Genomic DNA, 21,590 nt, shown 5'->3' with positions numbered 1-21,590 from the left:
GAGAGCAAAGACATGTCTTGATCAGCAAAGATCTCTGGCGCCCCCCTGTGGCCGACTGGCAGACCTCTTAGCTCTATGGAAGACCTGCTTTGAGAGGAGGAGACTCCGTTGTCATGACAACTCTATAAACAACGCTGTTAACTTCAGCAACCACGGTAATGTTCTAAACCTCCTTTATAGTGAAAAAAAATCGTGGCACTCTTTAACTGTTTCCATAACGGATGTTATCTCAGCCATGTCGGTTCATGGCCGCGGTGAGGATCATGGTGATGAAGATGTTGATGAAGGCAGCTACCTTATGGATCCTGATCAGCTCAGAGATAGGCTGCCCCAGCCATACCGCATGATCGATAAGGTAAACATATACCACATAAATATAAATATAGTATTATATTGAAATTAAAGGGATATTTCACTTTAAAAAAAAAACCTTTTGGTCATTTTAATGTCTACTCCAGGCTTATGTGAACACCCAGGGCAGTTCTTAAGTTGCTTTAGATATTTGATATTCATATTAACTGCCCCGCCCCCCTTCCTATACAAACCCATTATAACTTAAAACTCCATTTTAACCATGATAGATTCATCAAATACACCTGAACTTTTTTCTGTTGACTGATATTGTCCTTTATAATACGTGAGGGGGCCGTGGCTTTTCATTGACTATTTTCATTTATTTTTACTAATTATTTTGGAAAAGAACCTCCTCCAGCTCCAGCTCCTCCTCACAAAATCAAAAAGAATAATTAAAAATAAATTAAAACAGTAAATGACAAACCACACCCCCCTCACAGAAAATAGGTCGGGTGTTTTCGATGAATCTATCATGGTTAAAATGGAGTTTTAAGTTATAATTGGTTTGTATAGGAAGGGGGCGTGGCACCTAAAATTAATATCAAATATATAAATACTGTCTGTGGTGTTCACATAAGCCTGAGTAGATGATGAAATTACCAAAAGTTTTGTTTGAAAGTGAAATATCCCTTTAATATAAGGTAAATATATAGCGTACCAAATAAATATAAATAAATATTATGTTGTTATATAAAACTAATGTTGTTGCTGTCTGGCAGAAACCTCTTATCTCCATATTTGACATTTTTATGTTTTTTGCCCTACTTCGTAATTCGTCTGCAAACATAGCAGATCTACAATGCCGCAATGCATTTTGAGCTTGTTGTAGATCTGCTATAAATGTTTTTGTTCTTTTTTATTTTTTCTCCTGAAAAGTAACAGTTTTGGACATATGAGGCAACAATGTTTAGATAAATATAAGGTAGCCTGATACAAACATACATTAACCAATGACTAATTATTGATAAGGTTGTGGACAGACTGCTGGATAGGACCTGGGAGATCATCTCCCAGAGAGAAAGCATCCGGAACGCAGAGGAGTCAAAGCATACACCACCTACCATGACTCTGTCTGCTGTCACACAGGTATAGACCTACTTTAACATACGCCACCTACCATGACTCTGTCTGCTGTCACACAGGTATAGACCTACTTTAACATACGCCACCTACCATGACTGTCTGCTGTCACACAGGTATAAACCTACTTTAACATACGTCACCTACCATGACTCTGTCTGCTGTCACACAGGTATAGACCTACTTTAACATACGTCACCTACCATGACTCTGTCTGCTGTCACACAGGTATAGACCTACTTTAACATACACCACCTACCATGACTCTGTCTGCTGTCACACAGGTATAGACCTACTTTAACATACGCCACCTACCATGACTCTGTCTGCTGTCACACAGGTATAGACCTACTTTAACATATGCCACCTACCATGACTCTGTCTGCTGTCACACAGGTATAGACCTACTTTAACATACACCACCTACCATGACTCTGTCTGCTGTCACACAGGTATAGACCTACTTTAACATACACCACCTACCATGACTCTGTCTGCTGTCACACAGGTATAGACCTACTTTAACATACGCCACCTACCATGACTGTCTGCTGTCACACAGGTATAGACCTACTTTAACATACGCCACCTACCATGACTGTCTGCTGTCACACAGGTATAAACCTACTTTAACATATGCCACCTACCATGACTGTCTGCTGTCACACAGGTATAGACCTACTTTAACATACACCACCTACCATGACTCTGTCTGCTGTCACACAGGTATAGGCCTACTTTAACATACGCCACCTACCATGACTCTGTCTGCTGTCATACAGGTATAGGCCTACTTTAACATATGCCACCTACCATGACTGTCTGCTGTCACACAGGTATAGACCTACTTTAACATACACCACCTACCATGACTCTGTCTGCTGTCACACAGGTATAAACCTACTTTAACATACGCCACCTATCATTACTCTGTCTGCTGTCACACAGGTATAGGGGCCTACTTTAACATACGCCACCTACCATGACTGTCTGCTGTCACACAGGTATAGACCTACTTTAACATACGCCACCTACCATGACTCTGTCTGCTGTCACACAGGTATAGGCCTACTTTAACATACGCCACCTACCATGACTCTGTCTGCTGTCATACAGGTATAGGCCTACTTTAACATATGCCACCTACCATGACTGTCTGCTGTCACACAGGTATAGACCTACTTTAACATACACCACCTACCATGACTCTGTCTGCTGTCACACAGGTATAAACCTACTTTAACATACGCCACCTATCATTACTCTGTCTGCTGTCACACAGGTATATGCCTACTTTAACATACGCCACCTATCATTACTCTGTCTGCTGTCACACAGGTATAGGGGCCTACTTTAACATACGCCACCTACCATGACTCTGTCTGCTGTCACACAGGTAGACCTACTTTAACATACGTCACCTACCATGACTGTCTGCTGTCACACAGGTATAAACCTACTTTAACATATGTCACCTACCATGACTCTGTCTGCTGTCACACAGGTATAAACCTACTTTAACATACGTCACCTACCATGACTCTGTCTGCTGTCACACAGGTATAGACCTACTTTAACATACGTCACCTACCATGACTCTGTCTGCTGTCACACAGGTATAGACCTACTTTAACATACACCACCTACCATGACTCTGTCTGCTGTCACACAGGTATAGACCTACTTTAACATACGCCACCTACCATGACTGTCTGCTGTCACACAGGTATAGACCTACTTTAACATACGCCACCTACCATGACTGTCTGCTGTCACACAGGTATAAACCTACTTTAACATATGCCACCTACCATGACTGTCTGCTGTCACACAGGTATAGACCTACTTTAACATACACCACCTACCATGACTCTGTCTGCTGTCACACAGGTATAGGCCTACTTTAACATACACCACCTACCATGACTCTGTCTGCTGTCACACAGGTATAGGGGCCTACTTTAACATACACCACCTACCATGACTCTGTCTGCTGTCACACAGGTATAGGCCTACTTTAACATACGCCACCTACCATGACTCTGTCTGCTGTCACACAGGTAGACCTACTTTAACATACACCACCTACCATGACTCTGTCTGCTGTCACACAGGTATAGGCCTACTTTAACATACACCACCTACCATGACTCTGTCTGCTGTCACACAGGTATAGGGGCCTACTTTAACATACACCACCTACCATGACTCTGTCTGCTGTCACACAGGTATATGCCTACTTTAACATACACCACCTACCATGACTGTCTGCTGTCACACAGGTATAAACCTACTTTAACATACGCCACCTACCATGACTGTCTGCTGTCACACAGGTATAGACCTACTTTAACATACGCCACCTACCATGACTGTCTGCTGTCACACAGGTATAGGCCTACTTTAACATACGTCACCTACCATGACTCTGTCTGCTGTCACACAGGTATAGGCCTACTTTAACATACACCACCTACCATGACTCTGTCTGCTGTCACACAGGTATAGACCTACTTTAACATATGCCACCTACCATGACTCTGTCTGCTGTCACACAGGTATAGGGGCCTACTTTAACATACGCCACCTACCATGACTGTCTGCTGTCACACAGGTATAGACCTACTTTAACATACACCACCTACCATGACTCTGTCTGCTGTCACACAGGTATAGGCCTACTTTAACATACACCACCTACCATGACTCTGTCTGCTGTCACACAGGTATAGGGGCCTACTTTAACATACACCACCTACCATGACTCTGTCTGCTGTCACACAGGTATAGGCCTACTTTAACATACGCCACCTACCATGACTCTGTCTGCTGTCACACAGGTAGACCTACTTTAACATACACCACCTACCATGACTCTGTCTGCTGTCACACAGGTATAGGCCTACTTTAACATACACCACCTACCATGACTCTGTCTGCTGTCACACAGGTATAGGGGCCTACTTTAACATACACCACCTACCATGACTCTGTCTGCTGTCACACAGGTATATGCCTACTTTAACATACACCACCTACCATGACTGTCTGCTGTCACACAGGTATAAACCTACTTTAACATACGCCACCTACCATGACTGTCTGCTGTCACACAGGTATAAACCTACTTTAACATACGCCACCTACCATGACTCTGTCTGCTGTCACACAGGTATAATTAATGTCACAATACCTGCATTTATATATGTATTTCTATAAGGAGTTCAATGTTCCACTTTGAAAACGGACCCAGGCTAGCCCCGCCCAGACCCAGCTCAGCTGAGCTCTGCCTCTGATCTATGATTGGTCCTAAAGTTCATTATAATAAGATGACACAATAAATTTCTGCCTACACACACTGGACAGCACAGAGACATGCCAACCCAATGTCATCATGGGGATTCCAAGCTATAATACAAACTAGGTTACAGCCTTGCCCTTCCTATAGAAAGTTAGCATGCTGAAATAGAAGCCACTGTATTAAAACCAAACCTATACTTTTAGCAAATCAACCATTTTTATGTACAGTTATGTTGTCACTTCCTGTTCAGCTGCCTGGGAGCACCAGCTGCATGGCGTGCTCGCCAGACGGAGGGGTCATCTTCGTGGGTCACGCTCAGGGCCTGTCTGTCACCTCCATCACGTCCTTCAGCTTTGTGACAGCATGGCTGCAGGACGGCACGGATGTCACCCACATCCACGTCACTCGCGTGGGTGACAATGACAACACCTATCTGCTGGCCACCATCGATGACATGGGTAGTGTATATTGTTCGTGGCTCACCCATCTGACCTTTTAACCCATTCTGACCTGAGATCAGATTCTAAAAATGTCTTCTACATCCTGAGAGTTTTCCATTCTGACCTGAGATCAGATTCTAAAAATGTCTTCTACGTCAGTCGCTCTTTGATTTTTTGCTAAAGCACGACATGATGCTAACACCAAAATGGGTTCCCACCCAAAATGGGTTAATACAGCAGCCTTTTATATCTGTACTGTAACAAAGTGTATATTGTTCGTGGCTCACCCATCTGACCTCTTAATACAGCAGCCTTTTATATCTGTACTGTAACAAACAGTATATATAGTTCGTGGCTCACCCATCTGACCTCTTAATACGGCTGCCAAAAGTGAAATATCTCTTGAATCGATTGTGTTTCAAAGTAGATTGATGGAACTAATGCTGCTGCAGTATACTTTAAATTCTTATTTATTTGTATCACTTTTTAATTAGTGAATATCAAATTATCGTTAAAAATTGTAGTGTCTTGCCAATTATTTGAAAGCCCATGCAACATCCTCAGGGCTCACAGATTGAGAACCACTGTTCTAAAGCCACAAAGCAAAGTCCTTCGTGTTATTGACCTCTTTGCCATTGCAGGTGTTGCGAGGGTGTTCGCATATCACGATGAAACCATCCACCTAATCAGAGTTATTAATGAGCTGGTGCGTATATCGTTATCTTGTTGTAAATGATATTTGAACATGCACAGTAAAAACGCTATAATTTATTCATTGTAGTGTGCAACTGGAACTAAATTGACCTTTATGGGTCTGTGATGGCTATATGGGATGAAAATAGTTTTTGTGCAAATGTTTGCCGTGACATTATATGCATTTATGTCTTGTTATATTTTAATATTTAATTTAAAGAGACTGAAGCAATTCATGATCAAACACTGTGTCCCTTTTAATTACCAGGAGGATGTTAATAAGAGAAGTATTTGCACAACGTTTGAACTCTCTAAAGGAGGAGAGTTTGGAGCTGCATCACTGAGATGTAAGACCTGTCATCTCTGTCCACCTATCTGCACAAGAACTTGTAGATCAAGCAATATCAAAAATAGATTGTTAACGTAGATGGCATACACCACAGAAACATGCTTCTATATTATGTAATAATAATACTTTCATCCATGCGGTCAGGTAATGGAGCAGTTTGGCTGCAGCTTTATCAGTTCCCATTAGAAGCATGGATGAAAGATTTACAGCTGATGACATCACCAAAACAGGTATGATCGTTCAATCGGCCCAGTGCGTTTGAACCCGAGCTTGAATTAGATACAGCATGTAATTACTAATTTACATGTTGGTCACTAGTCAATCAACCATCATTACCGTAAATATGCATTTTATATACGGAGTGTGTGTAAGACTTGATTACGAGGCTGCTTTTACAAATGCCTTCTAAATCAGTTGTTCTCAAACCTAAACCTTTAATTATCGAAAGAAGGATTAATTTGGCCGTGGAACCCCATCTGAAAATGTTTTGTGCCAGGGACGCCTAGAAGAGAAGATTTGCGTTCAAACACTTTCAAGATTGTTCAGGGGCGCCCGCTGGCCAAGCGTTCCAGGGGCCCGCTGGCCAAGCGTTCCAGGGGCCCGCTGGCCAAGCGGTCCAGGGGCCCGCTGGCCAAGCGTTCCAGGGGCCCGCTGGCCAAGCGGTCCAGGGGCCCGCTGGCCAAGCGGTCCTGGGGCCCGCTGGCCAAGCGGTCCAGGGGCCCGCTGGCCAAGCGGTCCAGGGGCCCGCTGGCCAAGCGGTCCAGGGGCCCGCTGGCCAAGCGGTCCAGGGGCCCGCTGGCCAAGCGGTCCAGGCGCATCATGCCACATGTTCGAGTCCTATTCATGACGACCTTTGCTGCATGTCTCTCTACCTCTTTCCTGTCCATCTTCACTTGATACTAACAAAAAAAGACTAAAACAAATCTTTAAAAAAAAAATATATATATATATATAAAAAATATCAGATGTAGGCCTACTAGCTCGCAGTGCAGAACAAGTTTAAAATTTGTTTTTGGAACCACCGTTTGTTGTGGTGTTGAATGGAACGATGGGTTACAGTTTGGCGTTGGTCTCTGTGTTGTGGTGTTGAATGATGTTCCTCATGACGAACACATGAGTGGATGGTGCCATATTGTTCAGGAAGTAGTTGTTTTTTCTCATGCTTCTAAAGAACTGCTCAGCCGCCCGACTACTAAGTGAACCCTGGAGCTCCGGAACTGGATGAGCATTAGGGTCGGAGTCGTTCCTATTAAGAAGCCATGGAAGGGACACCGTCAACTTCTTCTTCTTTGCAGCCTCATGGTCGTCAGCCGTAGGTTCTGCTGATCTGCCATCATACGGTTGGAATTGCAGGTGGAACGGCAGGGAAATCGATTTGCGCTGCTGGTTGGCATGTATCGCCAAACCATTGGCGAAGTCATACATGACAACATTTGGGAAGTGCTTCCAAGAGAAGAGCAGGTCTCTGGGGCTCTCTGCTCTGGGGTTGAACTTAACGCTGTAGGCAACGCCGTGAGGGCACAGGATGACGGACCACCCACCTGGGGAAAAACATTCATATTCACACATTTACTTTTAGTCACTCATTCTGCATCAGTTGAAAGTCTGAAGAGGACATGTCAAGATGGGAATGTTTTTGTACAACCGTTGACGAATGGACTAGCATATATTCACATATGACTGGACTAGCAGATATTCACATATGACTGGACTATCAGATATTCCTTACCAGAAGCACCCCAGATCTGCTGGAAGACCTTGTCATACGTCTCTCTGTTCTTCATCTCATTGCTCAGCCTTAAAATGAGGTCTATTCTCGATCCCTTGTCGTCCACTTTACACGCTTTACACAGTTTCTGCACAATTCCAACCTGAAAGATATAACAATGATGTGTTCAATGACAATACAAGGTGGGCCTGGCCTACACTACATACATGTTTTGTTCAATGACAATACCAGGTGGGCCTGGCCTACACTACATACACATACATGGTGTTCAATGACAATACCAGGTGGGCCTGGCCTACACTACATACATGTTGTGTTCAATGACAATACCAGGTGGGCCTGGCCTACACTACATACGTACATGTTGTGTTCAATGACAATACAGTATGACAATACTGTGGGGCTGTCCCCCAACAGTAGATTGGGGGGTGTGGTGTGGGGCTGTCCCCCTACAGTAGATTGGGGGGTGTGGTGTGGGGCTGTCCCCCTACAGTAGATTGTTTAGGAGTGTGTGCATCGATTAAAAACAACTCCTTAAGTTCACAACTCAAAGTTTACAGTGTCACACCAGCGCAAATTAAATGTTAAATGGTGCTATTTAGTTAGCGCCTTTATCCAAGGCGCTTTACATTTACACATACATACACCAATGGCCGAGGAAACCAGGCGAGGCACCAACCTGAATATTGGGAGCAATGGGTCTCGCTCAAGGACACTTTTGACACAAACTCTGAATTTTAACGTAAACTGAATTTAGGCAAAAGCAAACATGTACCTCCTGCTTCATGAGTTCATCTACCAGACGGTCTTCTGTAATACTCTGGAGTTCAGCCTCAACTTCTACAGAAGACATTTTCTCATACTCGGTGTTGAGCACTACGTCACTCTTCCTTGTTTGTTGACCTATCCACGGTGCCCAGTGCTTATAGTTGGGATGAACTGCCAGCGGATTCTTAGCATGGTCTGCGAAAAAGGAAAAAAAAGTATTACAAATGCTCATTAGTTTACTTTAAAAGATGTTTCAAAAGAGCAAGAACATACCAGGACAAACAAATAAATGTGGTTGCAATTCAAAATGCAAAGTGGGTGTTTTACAAAATAGATTAAAATGTGTCACGTATTAGATTATGGGTAATGTAGAGCAGTGTTTCTCAAACCGTTCAGGTCGTGACCCCCAAAATAATCCTATTAGAACTGGGGACCCCCAACCGGAGTGGAGTGAATGTAGGAGTTGAGGTATACCATTTAGTTTGACTCGGTTCTACAGATAAATATTGTGAAAATAACAGATCTACAAGTTCAACTCTTTTGGCTCTTTCATAGGCAATATGTTTGACCTTTTTGAAGCACTAGCCTCTTCCATGTACAGCTTTGTGGGTGTTGGTACCACGGAATGTGATGATTTGATTGGCTAAGCATGGAATGTGATGTATGGTGATAAGAGCACCCCTCACTTCACACAAGTGCCATTTTTTTTAATAGTATAGCTTGTCGATTACCTTTGACTCTTTCAAAATAAGTCTTAGTCTTATACTGTATGTTGGTTTATTTGCCGTTGCGTGAGAAAACAACGTTGCACATTATGCTAATCATCAAGGGATCTGACAAAATCATTTGGGGTCCTGACCCACAGGTTGAGAAGCACTGATTTACAACATCACTATTATTTGTCCAAAGAGCTTCAGACGGGACATTACTAGGGTATATTATTAGGGTATTTTATGCTTACTGGGAACAAAGCCACGGCAGATCAACTCCATCTCCACAGAGTTCCAAAACTCTGGGATGTTCTGTTCCCCATTGTTGTAATCATGATCAGATGGGGGTTTTTTTTCACTCACTGCAAAACACAAAGCAAATTGACTGAATGTTAACACCAAAACAACATTGTCTTTGGATTCAATAATGTACTAGTTCAGTAATGTTTTGGATCAAAACATTACATTATGACCTACCAGCCTTGGTGAAAATCCCTTTATTGTGGAGGTCCATGATGACAACAGAAGGGTGGTCGCCACACGCCACACAAGAATATGTGTAGTCGATGTCTGACAAGGTTTCAAAGTGACAGTAGCCATGAAGCATTGTGTCTCTGGGTGGGAATGACACTTTTCTTAACTTCTCCAAGGAGTTTATGACCCTAGACACTGACACGTGACTCTGGGGAGTGGGGCGTAATGGTAGATTACCAGGTGGGAATGAAGAACATTGTCACATAAGCATACTTGGATATTCATTTATATAATGTTTAAAGACTAACTTAACAGACTGAACAGTTTTTCTATACACACCTGCAAACTGTGTCTGAGATACAGGCACAGTTCCAGACTGAGAAGAATGTGGTCGTTGAAATTATGTAGCCCGTGCTCCCACTCCTGGTACCTGTAGAACATCTGGCACACCGCACATGTTCGGGTAAAGGTCGACACATCTGTCAAGGTATAACACACCGTTTAGACAACTCTTGCACCATTTATACAATCAATCTCATACTTCAGTGACATGTCAAAAGATGATGTTAAAATGATTTGCCACTTACTGCTGATTATTCCACTCATGGTGACTATTTTTGCCTTCCTGGTGATTTCCACTGGACTTTCAAGCTGTGGCTGGTCTGGACACAGAAGGCATTTGGTCTCCGCCGGATATAAGTAAGAGGGATACTCATTTGGGCGTTTAAGGAGGACTTCCTCTGGGAGATTGAACGGAATCTTCTTTCTTGACAATATGTATTCTGTCATGCGTCGCAAGTCTTTTGGAGGAGGATAGGCGTCACATTCAGGTTCTTCTGGCTGCTTTGTTGGAGAACTTGGTGGTGTTGTTGTGATGAACAGTTCACCATTTAATTGAAATATGTGCCATTTGGCAATGTTCTGGTGGGCGCAGGACATCTGTGGATCGGAACATTGACAACCCCATGTATTGTTGGCTTTGTTGTACGTCACCATGATCCTGCCCAGTTTACTATGGTGTGTAACTTCAGGCTCATGGATGGACAGACAGATTTGGCGTGAGGAGTCACCAAGTTCAACCAAAACAGAGAAAGGGAAACCACCTCTCAGTGCATCTTGTTGTCTTTTTATGCACGTTGCCTTTTCCCCTTCTCCAAAGAATTGACAAGCAACCATTTTGTCCAGGATTGACTTGTCCAGAGGTTCCTCGGTAGCTGTGCGATCACAGTAATCTAGTGAACGGATGTGTTCACACAGATCATAAGGAAGACCACTCCGTTGTGCCAACTGCAGGTAGTTCAGGCATTCATCCAATTCACACTGTGTTTTCTGTTTTTCCCCCCAGCATTTCCGTTGGACATGTATCGGTGTAGAAAAGCCACGGCCAGTTCTCTGGACAGCTGAAATGCCATTCTTTGCATCTACACATACACCTGCAAGGTGGCTTATGGCAGTTATGTCCTTGTCCATGTACGAATGTGTGCGTGCAATGTGAAGACGGAGATTCTTCCGGTACATGAGTTTAGAGCAGTGCGGGCATTGGGTTTTGGAATTGGCAGCACTGGAATGGGTAGAGGGCTCAGCAGGGCTGGGCGCCTGACCACTGCTGGACGGCAGAGCTGAGCTGAGCACCTGACCGCTGCTGTGCATCGCAGGGCTGACGGACTGAGGAGGGCTGGACAGCTGACCTGAAGGGCTGGGGGACTGACCGCTGTGCATGGCAGGGCTGAGGGACTGACAGCTGTGTATCACAGGCCAGGGGGACTGACCGCTGCTGGACGGCAGAGCTGAGCTGAGCACCTGACCGCTGCTGTGCATCGCAGGGCTGGGGGACTGAGGAGGGCTGGACAGCTGACCTGAAGGGCTGGGGGACTGACCACTGTGCATCACAGGGCTGGGGGACTGACCGCTGTGTATCACAGGGCTGGGGGACTGACCACTGTGCATCACAGGGCTGGGGGACTGACCACTGTGCATCACAGGGCTGGGGGACTGAGGAGGGCTGAACAGCTGACCTGAAGGGCTGGGGGACTGACAGCTGTGCATGGCAGGGCTGGGGGACTGACCGCTGTGTATCACAGGGCTGGGGGACTGACCTCTGTGCATCACAGGGCTGGGGGACTGACCACTGTGCATGGCAGGGCTGGGGGACTGAGGAGGACTGAACAGTTGACCTGAACGGAGTTTGCAGTTCAGCATGTGTTTATTCATGGCATCAGCCCTTAAAAGGGTGTTCTCACACCAGGGACAATGATAGTGTGCTGCTGATCTGCAGTCAAGACCACATCTAATGATGCAATGATCTAGGGGATTGGGGGGGAAGAGACATACAATATTATGACATAAATACATATACAGTATATACTTTATACACACAGCACCAACTCATGAAGCGTTCTTACATTTCAAATGTACTTAAGGATGTACTTAAGGGGTAAGCCATCTGTCATAGACTACTGGCAATCTGAACACACACATTGCATGCGTTGCAGGGATGGAACCTGGGAAATGTGGACTCAAAATGTATCGATTAGCTCCAAGTGCTGAAGCAGTGATTTATCAATGCCAACATAGAGTTACAGTGGATGAAATGAGTGCATGAATAACACCCTGCCTGGCCAAGGCAAACAGTCTGAATACTGAATGATAATGGGAATGCCTCCTCTCTACAGTACACTCAGACATACATTGTCCTCACTCTCTAAAAAAATAGCTTATACATACCTTCAAAAGTGAGTGCAGTTCTAATATGAGCATTTATATGCTTCTGCAATGCTCCACGTCTGGCTGGTTTGAAGTGTACACACCAACAGCAGTGGTACAGTGTACAGCAGGTTGTACATTTGCTGAGCTCTACAGACTTAGTGGCGGTCAATATGGAATGATGCATCTGTTAAAAAAGAAACAAAAGACTATTTTACAGTAGTTTTGCAGAGCAGATCATGTAGATAATCTACATCTGTAGACAGGCATACAGGAATTATTAAAAAATAAACTCGCACATAAAAAAGATACCTCACACATTAAAATAATATCCGTCACCAGAAGCAAGGATGTGTGTTTGCAATTAATCTATCATGGTAGATAATTACATTACAAGCTTTATTTATGGCCGATTGCTAAATAATTAGTATTAATTTATTCATACTGGCAGTGAATGCCATCACATGTTGTAACTTTCCAAATCCTTGGTAAATATTGGATTCATCACATGAAAGCAGCATAGCAAAATAATGGTGTATTGGTTTAAAATAATGATATAGGCCTAATGGTTAATTAGATTTGAGTTTTGAAACTACAGCTTAATGAGCTGGATTAAGAGCGTCTGCTAAATGCCTAAATTGTAAATTAAACTAATATGTGTCTTTCACACCTCTTGCTGATCTGACCAAGTGTTCGCCACTACCTCTGCTGGAGTCTACAGGAAGTCTTATCCTAGCTCAGTGCTCACTCGACACGGGTCTGCTGGAGCACCAGCTCCTAAACAACTTGACCTAGCATAAACATGACAAGTTTTTTTTTTTTTTTTTACAAAATATCATTATTAATAGATCTTTCTGTGAGATTTAAATTAGACACAAGCCAACAGACTGTTGCTAGCTTTCAAAACGATACGGGTAGAAATGCGGGGTTAAGCGCGAATTTGCACAACTTTGCAGGGAACTTATCCGTGTTGTATGAAGCCAATGCCATGCTAGCGGTTGCTAATAACACGGCTAAAAACACGGTTCCTAATAGCACTTTAGCTACTGTTTAAAAATGTATTTCATATTTACATGTCGATGTAAGCTCTTTGTCTGACATGCACATTGGCTAGCCTAAGATTTATACTCTCGTCGAGGTATTTTCCGATTCAGAATCGGAAAATACCTCTACGAGTCTAAATCTTAGGCTACACATTGGCTAGAGCCAGTTAGCCAACATACAGTGCATCCTGATAATAAGTAACACTAGTTTGCAGAACGTTTAAGTTTATATAAGTTATAGCATATTAATATTGTCTCGCTGGTTTACCTACCTTGCTTCGGTGAGAGAGGACAAAGTACTAGAGCTAAAGATCGTCTAGCCCCTCTCGGAACCCTCCATAAAGCTTTTCTGAATGTCAGAAACTTCAGTAGCATTGGGTTCTGCTTGTAGTGCTAAAGATCGTCTATCTATAGTTGAGTTAGGAGGAGTTCTCTTTAACACTTTTAGCTCTGGTCCATAGTGTTAGGAGTTCAACACTATCCTTTCCCCAATCCACTCTCAATGGTGCGTTACTGCGTTCAGTGGAATGCAATCAATGCACACCAGTGTTTTTGGCGAATCTAAGCTAGCGAATATAAGACTTCCGGTTGACGATCTCTTCAAAATAAGAGTACCCTCTAGAGTAAACTGAATCCATTGAAAAACTGTTTATTTGCACACTAAAACACATCTAAACGTTTAAAACACATTTAAACGATGCTCTACAACACACATTATGTTTCTTTGTAAAACATAAAATCAATAATAACTTTAAAATATGTCTAAATAGGTAAGATAGATAAATGCTGTTCACTGGAGTAACAGGCTTTTTACTGGGCTCACAGGTAAAAAAAAAAAAAATGCTGTTTCCAGACCAGAGTGGACGCCGGACAAAAAAACGGCTCTTCGTCTCAGCTGGTCTGACATATGCATGCGTTCGGGGAGACCTCCTGTACAACGCCACACTCTCCGCTAAGCGGGAGAGGTATAAAATAAAAAGTGACAGGCTTTTTACTGAGGTCACAGGTCAAAAAGAGCTGTTTCCAGACCAGAGTTGATGCTCTTCGTGTCTAGCCTGGCTAAATACCACACGACAGTGTGAGTGTGATTTAAGTCTGGCTTATTAGCCAGGCTACTTCGTGTCAGCTGGTCTGACATAGGCACGCGTTCGGGGAGACTGGAATGCACTTCCCAAAAGACATGCCACCGCCCTTCAAACCCAACTCTTCAATGTTGCTTTCCCCAGCTATCTCCACTGTTTTATTCCTTATAGTCTTAATGTTTTTCCCCATATAAAGTTTTTTTAGTTTTCTCATATCCCCCTTGTAAAGCATCTTTAAGTATTCAGAAAAGCGCTATATAAATTTGAGATATTATCATTATTAGTACTTAAGCAAAAAATAATGTTTTATCGCTTAAACTTATGTATACAGTCACAATTCATTGATTCACTCGTATCGAGCCCCAGCCCTAATATAAATATTAGATAAAAGGACACGATTTCCCAGTTTTAATTGAATAAGACGTGTTGTCTTCTCTCATCAGGCACATAATAATCCGTCTGGAGTTACAGATGTGAAATGGTCTCCTGTTACTGTCCTGATGAAAATCAAACCTCCAAACACCCTGGACCCCCCACCACACCACCACATGACCAGCACGGGACAGGATGCTGCACTCAGGTTTATATTTGAGTACAATGCTGAGGTTCAACACTGAGTATTGCTAGCTATTCAAATCATCTTTAGGTCATAATTGTACCATATCGAAAACTTTCAGCAGTGTTCTGTTTTGTTTTTCAGAAGCGGCACCATGCACTTCCTGATGCCCTGTGCTGCATTGCCTGGACTTAATGGATCGACTCATTCAGGTTAGGCCTGAGGCCGATTCAAAAAATGCCTCTAAATCCTGACCTAAGTTTTCTGAAAAACTTTTCAAATATTTATATAGCAGCATCACATTTTTACTGATGTTTCTCTATAGGATTTCATGCTGTGATATTCAGTTTGCACTAACAGCACAGTGTGATTGCTGCCTGTGGCTGTGATAGCTTGAATCTGAATCATATATAGGACTAAATATGAACCACGCCGTATACATTCCATATGAAAGGTTTTTTCTTCGTTGTAGCTTTTATCATGGAAGAACCCTGGTACAGTGTTTATGTGTCAAGTTTGGTGCAGATCGGATGTGAGGATGTTCCATTTTTTATTTATTTTTATGACCAATTTTAAGGATAGGATAATATATATAGGATAAATATAACAACAAAACAATTTAATTTAATTTAAAAGGCCGATTTCATTGTTAACGTGATCTTCTTTCAGCAGAGTCTTCTGTCACTTTGTGCTTGTGGTGGAGCAGCACTCAGGATCTTCTTCACTACTGGCTCTGCAGAGCGCCTAAGGACAAACTGGGTAGACCATTTATTTTTAAAAGATGATAGTCTATGAAAGTTCTCATCCAATATACTATAAATCTATAATTATAACCTCTATATCACTGATTCTCAAAGTGAGTACGGGAGCCCCCCATGTGTCCTTGAAGCAGATCCATGGGGTCCCCAGCAAAATGAGGAATAATTTAACCACTTTAACCCTGATTTATACTTTGAAAATAGCTCATAACACGTTGCATAGATCTAGCTATAAAAAAACAAAAAATTGTTACAAATTATGAATAGTTTTAACAACTTTGCTGTTGGGGGGGGGGGGGGGGGGGAATCACCCAAATATTTTCTTTCCATAAATCAATGCTATTGAACACCCTTTACATGTGTTGGTTAATATATAATAATAAAATATTCAATAACCATTGAAAAGTAGTAAAAAGCGCTTCGGGTAAAACCTCTTATAACCCTCAAACTATGTCTGCTAAAGCAACTAACTCCACCTTCTCTCCCCCTCTAAAGCAACTAACTCCACCTTCTCTCCCCTCTGCAAGTAATTGAGAACGGGGAAAAGAAACATTGCATGGATGCACCTGGGATGTATCCTAGGTCAGTGGTTCCCAAAGTGGGGTCCAGGGACCCCCAGGGGTACCTGAGGGTGTTCCAGGGGGGACCCAGCTAAATTATAATTCTGTACGCTCTCAGAGTTAAATTAGCATTTGATTTTACAATATAAATTGGGGGTCCCAGAGATAGAAATGTCATTAAATTGGGGTCCGTAGACTAATGCATGTCAAACTGGGGGTCCTTGAAATTAAACCGCTTGAGAATCACTGCTAGAGCCGTATAAATCTTCTCTTATGGGAGTGCCTGGCATATCTTTTCAAATGGGGGTCTGCAGGGCTAATTAGTGTCAATTTGGGGGTCCTTGACATGAAAAAGTTTGGGAACCACTGTCCTAGGTGATGTATCCCAAGGTCATCGGGGTTTCGGGTCTCTTGAACATCATACCCCTCACTCAGGTTACCCGATTTATGTCCCAGTAGCTATCGTCGATCAGTCCCATTAGAGAAAGACCAGGGCCACAGCCATCAGCCGCCACACAATCCTTTGCTCCGGAAACTACTCTGCCGGGACTGGGAAGTAGATCAATCTGGCGCATGGAATGACTAGGCTCTGTATTACTTTGTTTTCAAAATATAAGGTTTTCTTAATTTCCTGAAAAATGGAAATCTTTCATAAAATTTCTTCCCAACAGCAGAGATATACATGACCACTTGTTCATTTCATTCAAGGGATTATTAATTTATTATGCAGAATTCTCATTACATAAACTAATAGTATACGGCAACCTTCCCCGTGTTTCTTCACTAGTCCGATCCAGAAGAACACAGTTTGCCGGCCACTGCTACAGAGCTGACAATGAGGTTATATCTTCCTAAGTTCCCTTCTTCTCTGGAGTCCTGCCTCAAAGCAGACCAGAGGTAGAAAACTGTCGTTCCCTGATGTCATCGCTATAGGGACACAGGCATCAGTAAGCAGGAACTGGGGATGGCAATGAAGGACCGGGAAGTCTGGCGGAATATTGTGAAATCCACGATCTCGACTGCGGTCGAGAAATGATGACGATATCAATCTATATGATATGATCTGGCTGGTGTGCATCCTGTAAAGGCCAGTGTGTATTAAATCTGTGTTCTGTGGGGAGATTAGTTCTAGCTTGAATCCCTGTTCTCATAAATGTGTTTCTTTGCCTACGTGTGTACCAGAGGTGGACCGCGAGGCAGACGTGTCGTGGCAGAACGCCCATCAGATCGTGTGTTCTGCCGTCAGCGACTGTAGCCGCTACGTGGCTGTGGGCCTGGACAACGCTCTGGTCACTGTCTGGGACAGGCTGTTGGGTAAGATGAGGAAACTCCAGAAATCACTGCTTCCTATACGTTGTAGCTCGAGACCCAAAAGAGAAATTTGTATGTCCCTGCTTGGGACCCAATAGTGAAAGTGATGCAGCTTGTGTTGTGAGCTTGTAGATCTGCTATTTTCGCTATATTTTTACATTATGGAGAATTTCTTTGAGTGTTTTTATTTTATTCATGAAATGCTTTTGAAAATGGGTTTTTATTTATGAAAAATGTTTTTATTTTTGCTAAATCAGCTATTGCCACTTATTTTAGCCAAATATTTGCCTATGATGAGTCAATAGTCATGACATGCTCAGTATATGGATGGTACTATAACATTGGGTCTTTAGGACCCATACGTTTCAAGGTTGGTAAGCCCTAACCACACCAAAGGGTCACCATGCAACTCCAAACTGGCCCTTTGGTGTGGTTTGGGCTTAAGGTCAATAACGGATCTAAAGATTTAGAACAGCAAATAGACATTAGTTAGTAGCAGTACTTGCGCTCTCGAGTTAGCACCTCGACATAATGCATTTCTAGTTATTGTTATTATAATAATAATAAAATATTATGTTTTCTATTTGTTTCAGGAGCTCCGCTCTCTGTTATCTTGGTCTCTGCTGCAGAACAAGATGTGTTCACCAGAATACTGTTTATGGATTACAACTCAAGGTTATTATAGATTTTATTTTTTGTTTTGACTTTTTGTTTTTAATTGCAGTGTAGTTGTATTTTCTTTTTTAGAGTTTTGCTATAGTTGTCATTTCTTTTTTTCTTCTTCTAAAAATCATTTTAGTTTATTGTTAGTTTAGTTTTCTGTGGCGATTTGATGAAATATTGACACAACATCAAATTCAAATATAATGTAAGCCAAATCTTCTCTTATGGGGGTCCTTGGCACAAAATCATTTTAAATGGGGGTCCACGGCAAAATAAGTTATCAATTTAGGGGTTCTTGACATGAAACTGTTTGAGAACCACGAATGCAAATAACATTGCATAGTAATATTCACTCTAATAATGTCGCTACAGGCCTGCACATTGTGATGGTTCCCCATGCTTAATGTCGCTACAGGCCTGCATATTGTGATGGTTCCCCCATGCTTAATGTCGCTACAGGCCTGCACATTGTGATGGTTCCCCACACTCCTTCTGGGGTCTGGTGGACACTAAAATACACCTTCTGGTGGTTTGTAAGAGCCAAGCGACCCATGTCATCACCGCGGGACGAGGGACACAGTCTGTCATCACCGCGGGACGAGGAACACAGTCCTGGGATGTTCATCTCCCCGAAAGGTTATCTGAGTTGAGTTTCTTATCAACGAATCAACATGATTACCAGAATGATTCGGTGAAGGAGCATTTAGCTACAGGGTCACCCGAGAACTAAATGTTGACAAATTAATGAAATTATCAATAGTTTTTACATTAGTATGGTATATTCAGATATTCTCTTCTCTTATACCTTTTAGGCCTAAAGACCCTGCAGCAGTCCCGTCTCTCATAGCATCAGTACCATTTCTCCAAGGGCTGGTAAGACACACTGTAATGGTAGGCGTGGTAGGTACACTCTATAACTTATAATTGGCTGTTGATGGTGACGTAATTAAGATAGGTCTCAGATTACATACAGCTAAAAGACAACTAACATCATGGGTTTATCAACAGGTGCTCTTGGTGCAGAAAAATGGAAGAATTATCCTTCAAGATGTCATCAACAAAACCTTGGTGTGCCATTTGATTCCTCCAAAGAGTCATATGATCGCAAACCCATGGAACCCTGTCATCACCGTAGATGTTAAACACCAAACTGTCTTCATAAGAGGTACACTATCTACACTAGGGCAACACCAAACTGTCTTCATAAGAGGTACACTATCTACACTAGGGCAACACCAAACTGTCTTCATAAGAGGTACACTATACACTAGGGCAACACCAAACTGTCTTCATAAGAGGTACACTATACACTAGGGCAACACCAAACTGTCTTCATAAGAGGTACACTATACACTAGGGCAACACCAAACTGTCTTCATAAGAGGTACACTATACACTAGGGCAACACCAAACTGTCTTCATAAGAGGTACACTATACACTAGGGCAACACCAAACTGTCTTCATAAGAGGTACACTATCTATACTAGGGCAAAATGAACGTCGTTCTGAAAGGGGGCAGGACTGCGACACTCTATAAAGCAATACGATCACGGAACAAACCCACACCTCATCCACATTACACATTTCATTCTACTAATCATCCATTCATTTGTCATTCAGGTGAGCAGCTTTGCACCCGAGGTGAGGCTGCCACAGACGACAGCCTCGGTCATCTCCTAGCATTCCATTTTGGAGAGGCAGCCATCTTTGATTCATATGAACTCACGTTGCCAAGTACTCTGAAAGCAAGCAGCTTTGTTTCCTTGGAGGAAGAATGCAATCTGCACCTCCAGCAAAGGTTGGTGTTCTCATGCTGCGTTCACACGACACGGGCAGATACAAAGATACCATTCATTTTCAATGGAAGCCAGCGACATGAAGCGACGTGAAGCTACAAAGCAAATTGCATTGATAATATGCAATTTGTTGTTTTTATTGTTTTTGATAATATGCAATTTGTTTAATATATACGCACGTGTGTGCGTGCGTATATATTATTTGATATCGGCCCCTAACCAGGACATCAGTGACTGCAGTTCAGATAGATATACAGTAGCTCTCAACTCTGTATTGTTTCTTTTTGTTTTGTCTTACAGGTTGCTGTCCAGAGATGAGAGGACTGAAGTGATGACTCGTACATGGAGGCAGCTGCACGAGCACGTGCACGCCAACGCCATTACACTTCAGGACAGGAGACACACGTCCTGATTGAACCGGATTTAATAACCGTGTGGATTCAATGTGGATCTTGGATTTGTCATCAATGACATCAGTCATCTATGATGTCAGTCATGTATGACATATCTACTGCATGATCTATGACTATCCATATTTGGACTTGCGTTCCAGACCATGCACTGCCATTGACCTCCATTCCATCATACAAATAAAGTTAAATATTTAAAAATCACACCCGTGTGAAGTGAGGGGCGGTCTTATCATCTTACAACATCAATTACAACATGATGTTTGTTTAAGCAACGGGTGCTAATGTTTGTTTTAGTCACATTGTATTTGACTTTTTTGTACTATTTATATGAAAATAAACTCAGTCAAGCTGAATTGTTATAAAACTGAGAACGGTGTCTGTGTTGTTGTTGTTTCTCTGTGAATATCGTGTGTCAGAGTGAGACACACACACTCAAACCATACATTTACATATACAGTGAGACACACACACTCAAACAATACATTTTGAACGGAGGCAGACAGGCAGTGTCTTTGGCCACTGACCGTGTTGTTTCCATGTCGGACAGGTTGTGTGGGTCCATCGCAGCGAGAGAGAGAGAGAGAGAGGAAGTAGAGAAAGGATAGAGAGAGGTAGGAAACTACAGGGAGAGGTAGCGTTCCGTGCTCACCGCAGTTTGAGGAAAGCCCCGCTGCAATGGGCCAGTACTACCAGTAGTGGAAAAGTCAAAAAGCTGGGTTGAAAACGCAGAGGTAAAGTCATTGACGTATCACAACCTCAAAGCAGAGGTAAAGTCATTGACGTATCACAGCCTCAAAGCAGAGGTA

At 42.7% G+C, this 21,590-nt stretch overlaps 2 protein-coding genes across 2 annotated transcripts; one reads left to right on the top strand and one right to left on the bottom strand.

Annotated features, from left to right (window-relative positions):
• Window positions 1–235: 235 nt before the first annotated feature.
• Window positions 236–20,808, top strand: wdr93 (WD repeat domain 93; the record flags this gene model as incomplete). The annotated part of the gene is made up of 16 exons (XM_083759201.1): window positions 236–355; window positions 4,986–5,193; window positions 5,817–5,881; window positions 6,137–6,215; window positions 6,362–6,447; window positions 6,764–7,045; window positions 15,170–15,306; window positions 15,427–15,494; window positions 15,955–16,041; window positions 17,783–17,914; window positions 18,505–18,586; window positions 19,034–19,219; window positions 19,387–19,447; window positions 19,583–19,739; window positions 20,196–20,373; window positions 20,672–20,808. The coding sequence occupies 16 exons, from the start codon at window positions 236–238 to the stop codon at window positions 20,781–20,783; spliced, it is 2,040 nt and encodes a 679-aa protein (XP_083615327.1). The 3' UTR covers window positions 20,784–20,808.
• LOC310855084 (uncharacterized protein) lies at window positions 6,948–11,162 on the bottom strand. Its single transcript, XM_083759959.1, has 7 exons — window positions 10,486–11,162; window positions 10,238–10,377; window positions 9,902–10,106; window positions 9,676–9,786; window positions 8,722–8,909; window positions 7,947–8,088; window positions 6,948–7,758 (listed from the first exon to the last, which is right to left on the bottom strand). The coding sequence occupies exons 1-7, from the start codon at window positions 11,072–11,074 to the stop codon at window positions 7,271–7,273; spliced, it is 1,863 nt and encodes a 620-aa protein (XP_083616085.1). The 5' UTR covers window positions 11,075–11,162; the 3' UTR covers window positions 6,948–7,270.
• Window positions 20,809–21,590: the final 782 nt, after the last annotated feature.

Source organism: Protomyctophum parallelum (genome assembly GCF_964188405.1).
Source record: "Protomyctophum parallelum genome assembly, chromosome: 2".
Lineage (NCBI taxonomy): Eukaryota > Metazoa > Chordata > Actinopteri > Myctophiformes > Myctophidae > Protomyctophum > Protomyctophum parallelum.
Note: the sequence above shows the minus strand (reverse complement) of the source record. Positions and strands in the feature narration are given on the sequence as shown.